Source organism: Mercurialis annua, linkage group LG3 (assembly GCF_937616625.2).
Source record: "Mercurialis annua linkage group LG3, ddMerAnnu1.2, whole genome shotgun sequence".
In the NCBI taxonomy this organism is placed as follows: Eukaryota; Viridiplantae; Streptophyta; class Magnoliopsida; order Malpighiales; family Euphorbiaceae; genus Mercurialis; species Mercurialis annua.
The window spans coordinates 68,997,809-69,016,134 of NC_065572.1; the positions used below are offsets into that span (position 1 = coordinate 68,997,809).

At 31.4% G+C, this 18,326-nt stretch overlaps 2 protein-coding genes across 3 annotated transcripts; one reads left to right on the forward strand and one right to left on the reverse strand.

Annotated features, from left to right (window-relative positions):
* The first annotated feature begins 8,364 nt into the window (after positions 1-8,364).
* On the forward strand, positions 8,365-10,399 carry LOC130014455 (cytochrome P450 736A117-like). The gene is made up of 2 exons (XM_050367215.2): positions 8,365-9,638; positions 9,747-10,399. Exons 1-2 carry the CDS (start codon positions 8,700-8,702, stop codon positions 10,353-10,355), a joined length of 1,548 nt encoding a protein of 515 aa, XP_050223172.1. The 5' UTR covers positions 8,365-8,699; the 3' UTR covers positions 10,356-10,399.
* Positions 10,400-12,144: 1,745 nt separating this feature from the next.
* On the reverse strand, positions 12,145-16,144 carry LOC126673202 (rhodanese-like domain-containing protein 11, chloroplastic). Of its 2 annotated transcripts, XM_050367226.1 has the most exons (10): positions 15,846-16,144; positions 15,633-15,746; positions 14,983-15,090; positions 14,745-14,841; positions 14,353-14,392; positions 14,179-14,253; positions 13,618-13,705; positions 13,406-13,473; positions 12,590-12,662; positions 12,145-12,496 (listed from the first exon to the last, which is right to left on the reverse strand). In XM_050367226.1, exons 1-10 carry the CDS (start codon positions 15,969-15,971, stop codon positions 12,413-12,415), a joined length of 873 nt encoding a protein of 290 aa, XP_050223183.1. In that variant the 5' UTR covers positions 15,972-16,144; the 3' UTR covers positions 12,145-12,412. The 2 variants fall into 2 exon arrangements, with proteins under 2 accessions (XP_050223183.1, XP_050223184.1); XM_050367227.1 differs by lacking the exons at positions 12,145-12,496; positions 12,590-12,662 and adding an exon at positions 12,679-12,700.
* Between the last annotated feature and the right edge of the window lie 2,182 nt (positions 16,145-18,326).

Sequence of the window (18,326 nt, forward strand, 5' to 3'; positions counted from 1 at the left end):
AAAAGATTTGATTACATTAGATTCAATAATATTTTTTTGGATTTTTTGCCACTACATGCCTCCATGTGTCTCCGTCCTTAGTTAGCCATCACGTAGTTTGCAGAATAGCTCTGGGGAGAAAGTATAGTCCGTAGAAGGTGTGAGAGCATTTAAGGAGATTTTGAATAAGTTTGCAGAGATTTTGGGAGGTTTTGATGTTGGGGATTATAATTCCATGGCTTGGTTGGGTTGATCATGTGACTGGGTTGTATGCTAAAGATGGAAAAGTTGCTAAAGAGTTTGACTATTTCCTAGAAAATGTGGTTGAAGAACATATTGCTAGCGGTTGCTATATGAAAGAAGATGCTAATAAGGATTTTGTGGATGTTTTGCTTTGGCTTCAGAAATAGAATTTGGCTGATTTTTCTATTAATAGAACCTACATCAAAACTATTGCCCTGGTAACCCATTAAATCTCTTTTTCTTTTACAGCAAAAATAAATTGAAAAATATATTTTCCGACATCATAACCCTTAGGGGATAATGTAATAAAAATTCATAAACTATACTTGTTTTATTAATTTAATCACGAACTTTAAAACGTCTCATTTGTATGCAAAAAAGTTTTTTTTTCTCAATCTGATACACGAGGTCAATGTGATGATGTGACTGGCAAAACTGATGTCAAACTCAGCAAAATCACACCAATGAATGAGTGTCATATCAGCATATGCATCGAACTGAGAAAAAAATAAAACTTTTTGCATACAATTGAAATGTTTTAAAATTCGTAATTAGGTTGAAAAGACAAGTAGTTTTATGAATGATGCACGGAATTGCAAGTGAACAATATCGATAAAGCAAATAATAAAGTGATAAATACGAGTCGAACCCACAAGAAATTGAATTTAGTACCAAAATAGTTAACTAATTATTATTTGAAGGGTTAATTATAAATTTATACACGAACTTTACCCTAATTTGCAATTGCAACATAAACTTTGAAACTTGGCAATGTTAGTAACCAACTTTACACTTTTGACAAATCGATACACCGAACACAAAAAATACTAACGGGGACATTGTATATATACCGTCATGTGTCGTTGCGTGATTGGTCGTTGTACCAATTTGCCAAAAAATGAAAGTTTGTTACTAAAATTGCCAAGTTACAAAGTTTATGTTGTAATTGCAAATTAGGATAAAGTCCGTGTATGCATTTGCAATTAACCCTTATTTGAATCAACGAATTTTGATTGATTTGATTTTTAACTAATTAAGCTAAAACAGAAAATAAAATAAGAAAATACGATAATAAAAAGCAAATCTAAAATATTATTTCATATGGGCAATCCTTCAAATCTTTATTCTAATCTCTATCGATTCTAATATTAATCATTCTTTGCAATGGCAGATAGATCTAACTTCATTAACCTCCTTTTTCGTAGACGATGTTAACCTATTGTTTATAACCCGATTACCCCAAATCATTTTTACTGTCACGACTTAGAGGATAATAGAAAATAATCTGACAATTATAAATAAAGCATTAAGAAAAGTTATTCACACATAACACGCAACGCAAACATAGTGGGCAGACTCATGTTTTGTAGTTACGTTCTTGGTATCTCTTCCAATTAATTTGCTTTAATGACGTTTACTCACAAACCAATTTAGCATCATATAATTGTTAACTACTTAACTATAAGCATTAAACTCAATAACAAGAATTGCAAGAATAATGAAAGATAGCACATTAAATTTCATATTTAAATTACACTCATACTACTCACAATATCCTAAATTTAAAAAACTTAGCTAGATATAATCGAAGAAATCAATGATTCAAAAGTAATATAATTAAACTATATGAATAAAAAGTACTTGAATTGAACTTGGAAATTTTCCGAACACAAGAAGATTGAGTTCCACACTTCTAAGCTTTCGATTCACAAAACTAATGCTTAAGAACTAAGAACGATTAACTGAAACTTAAAGTGTTTGTAAATTAAATACAATAAAAACTAGATACAATACATACCCTTAATATGAGTTCTTATATAGGGAAGTCCTAGTTGCGTCTTTCAATTCGAGTACAAGCCGAAGTATGAATCCAATCGAAATTAGAATTTTAGACAAAATTAACTTGCAGGTCAATCCTGCTTGGGAAGAGCATCCTGCCGCCCGACATGATTTACCTTGCTCGGCAAGAGGTTGCCGCATCAGCTCTTCCTACCGAGAAATAACTTCCTGCCGGCCAGCAGGATCAGTTTCCTCGTCAGGACTGATTTCATCAAAACCACCAACTTGGGACAACCATAAATTTTCGTACCAATTCTAAATGACTTGGTTCTTGAATCATTGGAAAGTTTGAGATGTCTAATTTATTTCATATGAAGAATAGAAATTCATTAGTGATCTCTAAGTATTCCTAAATATCCAATCAACGGAAAAGGATCAAATATGCAAGTCATCCAATGCACCGTGCAATTTTTCAATCTTCAAAACTTCATAAGCTAAGCTATATAACTCCGAATAGTGTAATTTTTGATGGTTTATAAAGATTAGAATGTCTACAACACTTTCTCATTTGAGATTTTGAAGAACGAAAAAACTACTCGTTCATGAACAAGAATTTATTTGAAATATTTTCGTTTCTTTGCAATTTTCTTTGATTCTTGATCCATGTTTTTGTTTTATAATTGACCTATAAAATAACACCTTTCCAAATATAATTTCCTCAAACTAAGAAGTATTGCTAACTATCATATTTAAAAAATACTATACCAAATATGCATATCAATGAATTTATTTACAACTATTTATGCATAAGCTCTCAACTTATTACGACAATGAAGAAAAAAGTTGGACCACATATATGAGTCACACTGAAGCCATAAAAAGTGCCACTCTTTCCTCCAAGCTATATCACCTGCAGCAGCAAAAGCAAAATCTGTGCCCAAAGGTAATGCAAACACACTTCCTAGGGAAACCAAATGTTGTCCTACAAATGCCCTCGCCTCATGTAGTAATTATTAATAAATAAAACAATTGATTATTTTTTATTTAATTTCATTTTAAAAATCATTAAAAACTGAACACATGATTGATTTAGTTATAAATAATTTAAATTTTTTAAAATAAATTAATTAACTTATTATACTTTGTCCGTATAAAATCTATAAATATAATGTAATTAGTGTACATATGATGCTTATATATAACATTTTACAAATTCAACAAATTTATATTTAATAGTCATTTATTTTCTATGAATTATAAATTATGTATAAATTAATGATGTATCCAACTCAAATTATTATTATATATTTATGGAGAAATTTTTATGTAGACTCAGTCTATCACGTCATCTGTGGACTAAATATCATAACACCTCATTAAAATGAGGGTATTTTTGTAATTTTGTTTATTATTTGCATACACTTTTAAATAATAATATTACAAGAATATCCTCATTTTAATGAACTGTTATGATATAATTGGTTTAGTCCACGAATGACGTGATCACTACTAAAAAAACAGCCATTTAGCGACGGATTTTTCCGTCGCTAAATGGCAAAAATCCGTCGCTAATCACCTTTAGCGACGGATTGTCGCTAAAATTTTAATGACGGGATAAAAAAAATTAGCGACGAAATTTTATCAAATTAGCGACGGATTTAGCGACGGATTTAAATCCGTCGCTAATTTTTGAAAAAAAAATAATTTTTTAAATAAAATTGTAAAATGAAATATTATTTAATCGGTCGCGCTCCGTAACCCACGGCTATACACTACACACTGTCATCCACCGCAATTATCGCAAATTTTCAAACTTCCCAGTAGGTCACCCATCCTTCACATTGCTCCCACCCAATCCTTTTTAACCTTATAGTTCCACCGCGCATAGCTCCATCTCAACCAACTCATATTCTTGTTATATATTTATGTATATTATATTTAAATATATCTTAAAGTAACAAAAAGTTACTCCCGTAATATAAAGTAATTATTTTTTCATACTAATTATTTTTAAATAAATAGTTAATAAATTATTTTTTAATTAATATTTTAAATAAAAGCAACAAATAATAAACAATTTTTTTTTAATAAATAATTATTTTTTTAATAAATAATTATTTTTGTAATAAGTTATTTTTTAATTAATATTATTTAAATTAATATTTATTTTTTTAATTAATAATTATTTTAATTAATAATTTTTTTTATAAAAATAAGCCTTTTAGCGACGGATTTTGAAATCCGTCGCTAAATGTATTAATTTTAGCGACGGATTACAAAATCCGTCGCTAAAAGGGAATTCCGTCGCTAAAAGTGGGGGGATGATTCCCGCCAATTTTTTTTTATGATTTAGCGACGGATTCAAAATCCGTCGCTACATTTGATTTTAGCGACGGATTCAAAATCCGTCGCTAAATTTGATTTTAGCGACGGATTTCCGTCGCTAATCGACTCGACTGTTTTCTAGTAGTGGATGGACTGAGTATACCTAAAAATTTCTCTTATGGATGTATATTATATTTAACTTATAAATAAAGAAACTGTGGCTCAAAAGATAGTTGGGAGCGTCTGACACTATCAATAACATATACTATTACAGTTGACTCTCTAATAATAAATATACATGCTAGACAAATGTTTTATTAATTATTAAAACTATTGATTTATTGAATATTATATAAGACGTAATATTAAAGTTGGTTTTTAAAATTTTTATGAATTAATAAAATTATTAATTTATTAAATACTCCCTCCATTTTTTTGGCCGTCTATTTAGCCAAATGAATTTGTCCATAGTTAGTTGTTCATTTAAAATTTTAAAATGACTTTAGTTATTATTTTCCAAAGTTATTCTTTTTTAATAAATGATTTTATGACTCAATTTATAAAGTATTTATTAACTAGTAGGTTATAGTAGTATTTATACCAATAATTTAAGATAAAAAAAATTCTATTTTCTTAACATGTGCAATTTTGGCTAAATGGATAAGTAAAAAAAATAGAGAAAGTATTAATTATTAGAGGATCTATTGTATATATTTTTATTGAATGAGTAGAAAATGTAAAAAAAACGGATAAAATTTATAAAGTTTTTGAATGGTGTCTATGTTTAAAAACATATGTCGTGTTTATCATTTTTCTATAATTTTCTCAATTGATTGAAACACTTTGCCCACCCACCCACCACTATACACACGTGACAGACAATTGAAATAATTTGCTTATATTTTCGCCTTCTCTCATTACACTCTTCATCTTCCTCTGCCCTAGCCATTTTCTTCTTCGTTGACATTAGCGGCAAAAAAAATTCTTAAAAAGAAAAAACCTCATGTTTCTCATCTATTTTCTAGAAATTGCGCCTCTCACCTTGCTGTGCTTTTATTGCCTCAGTGCTGGTCGTCGATTAACAAAGATATCATTTATGTGTCTTCGTCGTGTCCTCGAAGTATCCTGCCGTGTCCCTTTTCTTTGAACAGTCAAAAGTATCGAGACATGGGATTTTCCGCCTCGGATACGTATTCACACTGTGTCCCGGCGCGTTCCCGTGTCTTTAACATGTCCCCCTAGATATGGCACTCCAAAGGACACTACTGGGAAACAGGGTCCGTCGCTAAACCCCTTTATTCTGTTGCTAAAGGGTTCTAGCGACGAAATTGCGACGAACCTCGCAACCTCCGTGGTCGCAAAACGCCTTGCGACGCGTATTGCGATCCATGGCAAATTTAGCGAGGAAAATTTTCGTCGCTAAATATGTCAAATCCGTCGCAAGAGAGTCTCTAAAAAAGACTTAAATCGAGACTCTTCTGCAACGGATGAGGTATTCGTCGCTAATAACACTTTTCTATCTCAGAAGAGGGCCAGTTAGCGATGGATGTGTCCGTCGCTAACTATAATTTAGCGACGGAATAAATCCGTCGCTAATTGTACATTACTTTAACAAATTAAATAAACACTAAAAAATAAATTAAATCTAATTTAAATAAATTAACTAAATTAAATCTAAATTAATAAACTAATTACCAAATTAATTATTATAATTAAATATTTATAATTTAATTGTATAATTATATAATTATTTAATTTTATTAAATAATTATAATTTAAAATAAACTAATCAAGTCTAAATTATAATCAGTTCACCTAAAATAAAAACTAATTAAATTAATATTTTAAATACATTCAATTAACAATTTTTTCTCAATTTAACAATTATTAATCTATAATTTTACTAATTAAAAAAAATATCTAATTATAATTATCTAACCTAATTCAACTAAATATAAAAAAACAGAAAATAAACCTAATAATATAACTAACCCTAAATTAATTTGGTTAACATCCTAATTAAAATATATTATAGTAATAATTAAATTAAATAAGAAAGTAGAAAACTATCCTAAGAGGGCAGCAGCAGTGTACAAAAGAGGGCAGCGGCGGCAGTCGGGCAGCAGCAAAATGGTAGCGGCAGTCTAATGAGGCAGCTGCTGTAATTTTCAAAAGGAAATTAAAAATCCAAACAAATTAAATACAACTTCAATCAAAAATTAGGTTAAAAACTTACTTGATAGGATTATAGGCGAGCGACGATAGTAAATGGTGGTAAAACGGAGTGCGGTGGTGGTGAAACGGATGTGCTCAGAAAATAGAGAAAAGGGGCGGTGGTTTTAGATTTTGAAAAAATAAAATGTTAACTGATGAAGAAGAAGGGTTCTTTTCAATATACTGTGATTTTAGCGACGGATCCTGAAATATGTCGCTAAAATCACAACTTATTGAAACGAACCGTTTAATTATGTTGTTTTGCGACAGATTACAAATGTTTGTCGCTAATTTAGCAACGGACATTTACAATTGGTCACAAAACAACTTAATGAAACGGTTCGTTTCGATTTTTGCCAAATTTAGCGACGGATCCTGAAATTCGTCGATAAATTTGACTAAATTAAAAGCATCAATCTTTCCCTTCGTCTTCCCGCCAAATTGGAGATGTGGTAGCAACAGAAAATCCGTCGCTATATCATTTAGAGATGGAATTTGTTGTCGGTCGTTATATCCGTCTTGTTTTTAGCGATAGATTTAGCATCTGTCGCTAAATTTCGGCGCTAAACAGCTGTATTCTAGTATTGGGAGTATCAATGCTTCATAGATTTTTTTACTACAAATTTACTAAAAATGTAGTGTTGGTTCCGTGGGTCGCTCACCAATCCCGTGACTAGTCAATGGTGGTTAACGGTGGTATGTTGACCGTGGACTTCCATCGACTGTTGACCAAATTAATATTAATACTCTCTCCGACTAATATTGATAGGCACTAGTTTTTTTCTCAAACTATACGAACGAAATATTAATTATAGAAAATATCTTGGAAGATAACAAAAATCAATAAATGATAAAAATTGTCACAATATTCAATAAGGGAAAGTATGATACTTTTTGATATATTAACTCATTTTATCTAAAGAATCTAAATTTTTTAATGTATGTGTTTGTTCTAAACTGCCTATCAATTTGGAACGGATGATGTCTCTATTATATGGATGGACTTTAGGTCAATTTTAAGTGTATATAACTTATTTGAACACAATAAGATAAAAATTCATAATAATCAACCTCAGATCTACCATCGTAAAAATCCATCAAAAATCCATTAGTGATCGAATTGGGTGGTGTTCTTTTATAGATTTTATAAATTGAAATTTTTTATAAAAAGAGTTCGAATAATTGTGTAAGAATCTCCTAACATTATAGTACCTTAGACAACCAAATAGGTAAGAGTGTTTTGATCACAATTTAAAAGCTGATGATCTCACCGTCTAAGTTATGACTTGTAAAAGAAAGAGTGCTCACCGTCTAAGTTAGGACATGATTTCAATGTGGTGTTTAAATGTTGTGAATATATTCAATAGGATGACGTAAAAGAAGGGGTGGGATTTGGTTCTCAAGAAAGGGAGATATATATCGCTAGCAAAAATAGAAGTGCTCACCGTCTGAGTTAGGATTTGTGAAAGAAAGACAAATTCATGACGCCGAGTATACACAGAAAAAGGATTAAAAAATGGATCATCACTTAATAAGAGAAGATAATAATTTTAGATTTAAGTAGTCTTTAAGCTTCAACATATTGGTACTATCCAAACTTTACGAGAACAATATTGTCAAATTAGAATAGATGAATAAATTTACACTTGGAGAGAGAAAATTTCTCGCGAGTAGTAGTTTGATTTTTTTCGATTTCGAGTATGGAAGACTGTGATTTTGCATTTTAGCCGGAAATCACGTCTCTTAACTCGTTTCTGTCTATGTTTGTATTGTTTTTTTGAGTAAATTGCTCCGTTTTCTGGAAGATCTATGTGTTTTTTATCCGAAATAAAGACTTAAAGACTTAAATTAGAAACAGAAATAAAATATAAATTAGGTTATTTTTGGATAATTAAACCTAAATTTAATTCATCGATTTTGACTCATCAAATTATGTATCCATCAAATTTTTTGAGTAAGATTTTATTCGCATACCTGCCGTGTACAAGTTGATAAGTTTGTGGCGGTCAAGGCACTAGGTTCCGTCATTGACAAATAACCAAATCTCTTCTTCCATGCAATATCACGTCAAACAAGAGGGTGACTAGACCGCCACCTTTTCATATTTATGCCATTATAAGTGGATGAGCAATGGCTAGTTATTCGATATACTCAGAAAAATGTGGAGCTCCCATCAATTCTCATCCGAGCAGCAACATGGAACTTCCTCATTGTTGCTACACTTATTATTCACCATCTTAGCCTCGTCCTTCATTATCTTCTTCTTCAAGAAACCTTCTCCACTCAACCGAAAACTACCACCTTCTCCGCCTAAGTTACCAATCATAGGAAACCTCCACCAACTCGGCTCTCATCCTCACCGCTCTCTTCGGTCCATTGCTCATACACATGGTCCTATAGTGTTGCTTCACTTGGGGAGTAACCCAGTGTTGGTTGTCTCATCAGCTGAACTAGCTCGCGATATCATGAAAACCCATGATCTTATCTTTGCAGACAGACCTACTACAAAAATCCAGATGATGCTTCTGTATGACCAGAAAGATATGGCTTTTGCTCCTTATGGTGAATACTGGAGACAAATGAAAAGCTTATGCGTCCTGCATCTATTAAGTAACAAAAGGGTACGGTCTTACAGCAAAATTAGAGAAGAAGAGATAAATTTAATGATTGATACCATAAAGAACTCTTCTTCTTCTTCAACATCAGTAGTGAATTTAAGTGAAGTTATTGTAAAGGTAACCAATCATGTAGTTTGCAGAATAGCTATGGGGAAAAAGTATAACCCGGTAGAATTAGGAGGGAGGGCGTTTAAGGAGATTTTCAATGACTTTACATATGTTTTGGGAAGTTTTGATGTTGGGGATTATATTCCATGGCTTGGTTGGGTTAATCATGTGACTGGGTTGTATGCTAAAGCTCAAAAAGTGGCTAAAGAGTTAGATGATTTCCTAGAAAATGTAGTTGAAGAACATATTGCTAGCGGTTGCTATATGAAAGAAGATACTAATAAGGATTTTGTGGATGTTCTGCTTTGGCTTCAGAAAGAGAACTTAACAGGTTTTCCTATTGACAGAACATGCATCAAGGCTATCACTCTGGTAATTTATTAAAAATCTGTCTTTCTTTTATGTCGAAAATAAATTGGAGACGTTATATTCCAACTCCATAACCCCAAATTTTGAAAATTTCAAACTTGTTTTGGATAGGATATATTTACAGGAGGTACAGACACTACATACACATTGATGGAATGGGTAATGACAGAACTCCTAAGGCATCCTGAAATAATGAAGAGAGTCCAAAATGAAATAAGAGGAATTGCCAAAGACAAAGTATTTATATCAGAAACGGATTTGAATGAACTGCAATACTTAAAAGCAGTGATCAAGGAAACTTCTCGAATGCATCCTCCAATCCCATTACTACTTCCTCGTGTAGCTACGAAAGATATCAAATTACAGGGATACGACATTGCAGCAGGAACCCAAGTGATTATTAACGCTTTTGCAATAGGTAGAGATCCTGCATTATGGGACCAAGCTGAAGAGTTTCGGCCAGACAGATTCCTAAATAGTTCTATTGATTTTAGAGGACATGATTTTGAGCTGATACCATTTGGATCAGGCAGAAGAATTTGTCCTGGTATCCAGTTTGCAATGATCACAGACGAACTTGCGCTAGCAAATTTGTTGTTCAAGTTTGACTGGACACTGCATGGTGTAGCTAAAAGAGAAGATTTGGATACTACTGAAAGCACTGGTATCGCTATTCATAAAAGAAATCCACTTCTTGTTGTTGCAACTCCATACATATAATTGATAATGTAATTTTTTCATATATATTATATATAATTATTAGAGTACTACTTATTTACTGTTTGTCTGTATCTTATATAGCTTTAAAAAAAATTCAGTATAGCCTGTGAATAATAATCCTCTTGTTTATTTGGTTGATCACTAACTCAAGTTGACCCAAGAAGGGAGATATCAATCGCTAGCTAGAATAAAATTCAAGTTAGGAGAAATACTGGACTTGTAATAAAAAGACAAAATTATGAAATGCCATATATAGACAAAGAGAAAATGGACAAAAAGGGATCATCACTCAAGAAGAGAAGATAAGATTATAGAATCAAACATGAGTTCTTTAGCAAGTGATCCTAATACTCTTTATTCCTGTAATAGAATAATTACTGATAGCAAAGAGATCTGAATGTACTTACCTATAGTAGAATCCTAGATTTTGTTCTCCAATGTTCAATGGCTGATAGAAGCTCTCAAACCCCTTTTGCCTTTTGCGTCCCTTTTTATAGCAGCGATTCTGATGAAGTTTGTAATGATACCATTTGAACTGGTATGCCCAGCCATCACATTTGGAGTAGCAACTGTTGAGCTTGCTTTAGCTCAACTTCTGCATAGCTTTGATTGGGAATTGCCACCGGGTGTACAAGCTCAGGATATAGATAATACGGAAGCTTTTGGGATCTCAATGCACAGGGTAGTTCCTCTACACGCCATCGCCAAATCACACTTTCCCTAAGGCAGACATGGCCATAAATATGGTAGTCATTTTGCATTCTGTAATAATAAGATATGGTCTGCATTGTATTGTGCCGTTGACTCCGAATTATATTAGTTCTCACAACTGTATGAAGTCTAGATTGTTTAGAGAAAAACAGCCTCTCATAAGCATTACATCAAACACCTTGAAGGCCAATTCTGAGATAACCAATGGCTCTGTAGTTACCTAGCAGAAATAGTTTTTGTTGTTGTTGTTGTAATAAATTATGTTGTACATCAATATAAACAAATAAGAGCACATTTGAATTTTGACAACTAAATAGGGTAATTTACACAAACTGTTCTGGTCACAATTAAAAACAAAAGTTTTTCTATATATTTTTTTTTTAATAATTAGAGAGAGAGTGAGACTTAAACACGAAATTTCTTAACAAAATGCCCGTGGCCATTACCACTATGCTACAAAAGCATAGTCAATAGAAGTTATAAGGGTGCGATTGGTGAAAGTGAATTCTTAATATTTGAATTCATCCTATTTTTAGTCACCTGTCAAATTTGTATCTTTTAATTTCTATAACAATTTCTTGTCGTAGATCGGTTATATGTCATTTTATCATTTAGACGCACGTTTTTTGTGTCGTTCGAAACTGTCTCAAAGTACTAGCATCGTCCACTGTCATTATTTGTTCCTCGGATATCAACTCAAGATGTCAAAGGGAAAGAGTTTGACATTGCAGCAGGAACCCAGATTATCATCAATGCTTTTGTAATTGAAGAGACTCTGCACCATAGGATAGAGGGTGTTACTACTCCTAGAAATTATCCTCCTCTTGCTGTTGCAACCCCTATTCTAAGGTCCGTAATGATCTCTAGTATGTTCTTTTGTTTCCCACATTCAAACCAAATTTATAGTATTTATAGTACAAGTACACACCGTGTAATAAAGCCGACAAAATTTGCAAGAATTCAATGTTTATATACACGCAATTTTTACGTTTCCAACAAAATAATATTGATAAGGATAATATCACAAAATTCTGAAACAAATGCATTAGCATGGATTTCTTCTAAATGGATCGATACAGAAGCTTTAAGACGGACAGGTTAAATTAAGGAATATATGTGCAGCATAACAAACTATACATCATGTTACATCATATGAAATCGTGTAATTAAACAGCAACAAACATCTGATATAAGACTACAAATAGAAGTCATGTACCTACTCATCATTGTACATTACTCCTTGCATCAAAATTGATATTCCATGTCCCTCCCAATCTCTGGACTCTATTTTGTTTTTGAGAACATCATCCTCTCAGATCAATGAATCGAGAACCTTCAATCCCCAATCAATGCGACCTTATATCCTGAATATAGCCACCAACTCGCTGAGCACCAAGAAACAACGCATCAGCAACAAGAATAAGTCCAACCTGCATAAGAAACAAGGCAAACATTAAATTTTTATGCAACAATTGGCTTGCACAGAATTGATTGGTGGTAGAAAGGCAAAAAACTGTAGTTACCAGACGCGCTGTGAATATTAATTGATAACCCCAACCTTCTTTGGCAGCTATAGCTCTTTGTTGATCCGTCCAGCTGAAAATTGCACAGTAATTAGCGACAAAATTCAATGTCTGAAAATGAGCAAATCCATTCAGTAGTGCAATTATGTGCATAAGCTAATCTTTAATGGTCGGAAAGAACTTGAAGGTGAAATAACAACAGAAGTCAATTTAACATAATGGACTTTACTGCATGTAAATGATATTTTCATACAGATTATGAGAACAAACAGTCATTTCCCCTTTTTGGAAAATTAGAAGGCTACCTAGTGATCATTTTAGCAAGCAGCAAAATGCTGAAGTCAATACTGGTTAAAACAAGCTGATAACTGCAAATGGGTTAAGATATGGCTTTATATGAAAGTGCATTCTATCATAGCTTTCCTTTTTGCTTACTTTGGTTTCACTTTGATTTTGATAGTGTAGCATGAGATTGTCAATCATTATCGAAAGGTAGTTAGTTACAAAGTAAAACAAAGTCAACTCTGAATCTCCTGTATACGGTATCTAGAACCCAGAGCATCTAAATTTACAGAGGTTAAAATTAAATCTGATAACCCATCTGAAGAAGCCAAGCCAACCTTCGCTACAAGAATAGCCGAGCATTCTGTATTTACAGAAACTTCAAGCATGCATATAACGGAAATGAAACTTTAGAACATGAACGGTAACCATTCTAACTATTGCAGGAAAACAATTATGAGAAGATATATGGCAGGTTTATGGTTTCACGAACTTTTGACAGAAGCACAAAGAAGTGTCTAAGATGATGCATACCCGAGGAATTCAGAAACACCTCCAATTCCGGCAAACTTAAGAGGTTGAGGACCTTCTATGACAAGATCCTACTCCAAATATGTTAAGACACCAGATGAGTTAGATTTATTCATTTGATTAGTGTAAAGAGGGACAAAAATTAAAACAAATAAAAGAAGAATGGAATCTCAGAACTAAAGGAATCTTAAATTTCACATAAGAAATTTGTATACCTCTTCTTCGGCTGCTTCAAGACCCCCTTGAACCCAAAATAGGTTTCTATAACCTGCATTGTACAGACTCTCACAAGCAGCTAGAGATCTGTGAGGATCCAAAGTAAAGCAAAAATTAAATACGATATTAAATGTAAATATCATGGTGATGGCAATTTATTTCATCTGCTAATGCAATTCCCCACTTCGAAATCTTTTCCAAATCTGGCTCTATTTAACTTTACAATGTGTTTCTGATGCATGTTTTAGAAGCTATTAAATCCAGTCCTCAGCAAAAGTTTAAAATCTATATCCCTATCAATGGGTAGCTACTTGCAATCCAATAGACCAGATCAAAATGTGAAAATTAGACATATTCATCTCGTTAATATGCTCCATATAGCAGAGCAGCTTGTCTGATTCATGATAGGAAGCTAAATGTTGAACTTATACCATCCAAAAATCAAAGTTGAGAAGAAATTAATAAATAATAAATTTACCTAAATGCTGTGAATCAAATGAAACATATAGGTGAGATGTGTACAACAAAGTAAGACTCATGCGGATGAGTTAACAATTCACCTTAATCCTCTCTGGCAAGCGACAATCAGGTCTGTATCTTTTGGGAACTTCTCCTCAACCTTAGATATAAACTGGCTGGTAAAGTTGGAATAAACCACACGTAAGAAATACATTTATATGCAAATAAAAATATTTGCAGGTTATTAAGAAAAATGTAATGTATTTTCCACATACTTATCATAAGTTAGCGTAGGTACACCACTCCACCAGCCTCCTACAAACACAGAAGTCATTTGAAACATTAAGCACGCCAAATACAAGACATCAAAGATAAGTAGTAGAGAATAGCAGTTTCTTCTGCAATTTGATATCTAAAAGTGGCACGTTTCTTCTATACAACTATTCTTTAATTAATTAACCGTGACATGTCTCTCGAGTCAAGCTGGTCATCAGAGTTTGACTCTCCCATTTCTGGTTTGACTAAAAGAATTTTACGAATATGATCATATTCTGATATTCCATTCACCATTTGAACCATTCTATTTGATATCAATAGAATAATAAGATGAGAATGGTATGTGCACAAGAAATTTAGATGGCACATGAGAGAAGAAATCAAGTGTTACCCATCATAAAAGTTGTGATCTTGCTCGTAAGAGTTCCGATGTCAAATCTATCATCAACTTCAAAGATTGGAATCCAAGTTGAGCCCTTAACCCACGCCTTTCAAACAGATGAAGATTTACAATTAATTACATGAATAACAGGTTCATGTTGTTTGAAGATGTCCTATGAAGACAATTAACATTGCAAATAGAATGTGCATTTATGTTTGCTACAATAGCGTTTAAACAGGGAAAATACCTTATTCCGCTCAACAGAAGGGCGAACATCAAGCAGGGTTTTGTAAGAGAGTTGAACTGCATAACCAGCTTCCCTCGGCGTTAGAACCTTTACTTTCCCTTCTCTAAGCTGCACACGCAAAATGATGACATTTACCGAATGTAAGTTGGGCCAAAAGCGCTTCTAACATTGAGCACACAGAAATAAAAACAAAAATCAAAGATAATCAATGAGAATTAAGACTTAACTTATAGTGTTGCTATCTACATAATTTACAGTGCTGCTATCTACATGGATTAGTTAATAAATGTGATCACAAGCACAACCAACAAACATCAATGCTGATCTAAGATAGCACGGGCACTTCATTCAATCGACATGTCCCGTTTCGGACACTTGACATTTCGAACACGAATTTTCATTTTTTTTACATAGAAAACCTTAAAATACCACTGTTTTGCCGTCTAAGTCTCCCGTGTCCAAGTGTCCATGGTTCCTAGCTGACCTTTATACTTATGTCACCCATGAAAACTATTTACTTAATACTATGGATTAACAAAATTAACCAACAAAACTTTGATTTAGAGAATGTAATCCAAAATCCAAGCTTTCCCCTCTGATCATATAAAATTAAATCATTTGCAACAAAAGAAAAAGAAGAGAGCAATTACCAAAAGGTCCCATCTTTTCTTGGCAGCAGCCATGCCTCTCATTTGCTTCAAATCATAATCCTCATAGTCACCGTCAGCTGCTTGCATTTTTAAAACCCTTCCATGCTTCTGCTTCTAGGAGTGGAGGGAAAAAGATTTTAATTCATAGCATAAATTAGAAACAGAAATAAAATATAAAAATGAATACCCAATGATCAAAATTTAGCAGCATACTGTAAAAGGGTGAATTGGGACTGTTAAAAAATTGAGTCTTGGAATAAATGATGTGGTGCGTTGTGTTTGAGAGGTGGAATAGTTGGTTGTAATGGCATTAACACACGGAACTCCTAAAGTTTCCATTGCTGCAACTGTACGAGGTTCCTTCACTCAGGCAGCAACCGGAACTGAATTTAGAGGTTTTGCTTATCTGATTTTCCTATCCTGGATAGCGTTTTTGTTTCCCTAGTGGGGACAGCTTTATCCGGATTACTTTTGTCCTCCTTCCCAAACTAATACTGCTCTCTTTTGATTACTGAAGGTAGGGGTGAGCAAAAACCGAATCAAATCATTAATCCGATCCAAACCAACCCAAAATTAATTTTGATTTGATTAAAATGGTTAAAATGGATTGGTTTGGTTTTAAATTATAAAAAAGTATGGTTTTTAGTTTTGGTTTGGTTTCAACTAGTGGTAAACCGAACCGACCGAAAAACCGAAGTTTACAATAATATTATTTTTATTAATATTTATATATGTATAAATAAATATAAAATTTATTTATTGAAATATTTATATATAAATATAATATGTGTGTATAGATACATTTATGAAAATAAAATATATAAACTAGTACACGCATATAAGTAAAAATTATTACGTATAATTTTAATTTTTACGTATAATTTTAATTTTTACGTATAATTATATATAATATTTATCTAAATCTATATTAACCGAACCGAAATCGATGTTAAAGTTTGGTTAATCGAACCGAAAATTTACATAAATATTTGGCGTGGTTTGATTTTTATATTTTTCCTTAAAATATTGTTTGGTTTTGGAGTTATTAAACCAAACCAAATCGAACTGAACCATACTCACCCCTAACTGAAGGCACCGTCTGCCCAAAAGGCATGACAACGGGAAGGGGAGTTTTTGATTTTTATGAGGATTCTAATGGGGTGGATAATTTCTATAAATTATGTGAAGTTTACGTATTTATTTTAAAAATAAATAATATTTATATTTATTATCTCAACACGGTAAAGTTATTGGAAATATCTCATGTTTTTTTTCAGATTTTTATTTTTACTCTAGGTATTTAAAATAATTATGATTTTACTCTGTTATTATCTGGTTATCATAACATTATCATACCGGTATCATAAATCTTTTTGTGGATGGCGTGAATGGCGTAATATTTATAACCATTAGTATATATTGATGTTATAATTGTAATAGTAGCATATCTTTTAAAAAAACTCTAAAAATGAGTAGATTTTCGCCATTTAGAATTAATCAATCCCAACCTAACTCTACGAACTCCCTTTTTTTTTAGAGTTTTGAACAATTTATACTTTACATGCAAAATTTTACGCATTACTTTATAAGGATTAGTTTGTATTATGTTAATTTTACAAATTATTTGTTTAACTCATTAACTTTAATTTATACAATTATGTCCAAGAATAAAATAATATATTCAAATATTATAATTTCATATCTATATTATTATACTTTTTTATATAATTTTTAATAATTAATTAATTAATAAATAAAAAACCGCTTATATTATAAATTAATAATATATTATATGTGTGTCTATTCATATATAATTTTTAATTTATACATTAAAAATATTAATATTTATTCAATTTTATTTAGTAATATATTTTAATTTATGGTAAAAATATTTATTTAAATTTTATAATTTTACTATTGATAAAAACTATATGTTTCTAATTTTAGAATGAATAAGTAAAAAAATTCAATGCAGTTAAGTTGTTAAAATAATAAAATAGTATAATTTCGAAATATCAATATTTTAAAGTTAGAGATAGATTAGAGAAAAAAATTATTTAGAGTTAGAAATAGAGTTTGTAATTGGAGAAAAATTTCCTTTATCTCTAAAAGATAGAGTTCCAAGTTTAGAGTGGGCTAAAATAGTATAGTTTTAAAATACTAATATTTTAAAATTAGAAATAGAGTTTGTTGTTAGAGAATTTTTTTAAAAAATAGAGTTTGTGATTGGAGAAAAACTTATTTTATCTTTAAAAGATAGAGTTTCTTTTTTATAATGAACTGATGAGAAAAGTTCTTTTCTCATCACTGGGATACAAAGGGACGAGAAGTGTAATCTCCATCCAATAGGGATCCTCACCCGTCTCTATGGCAACTGAAATAAATTATTTTTCTTTCTATACATAATTTATAATTTTATTCTAATTAATTTTTATTAATATAAATTTATAATAAAAATATGATATCTTATGTATTTAGGTAATGATCGAAAGATTAAAAAAATATAAATATACATATTAATTATGTATTTAGTTATAATTTTTTTAAATTGTATTTGTATTTTTTAAATAAAAATGACTATTTTTTTATAATTAAAAATACAAGCTTTTTATGATTTATAATTTTATTCTAATTAATTTTTATTAATATAAATTTATAATAAAAATATGATATCTTATGTATTTAGGTAATGAT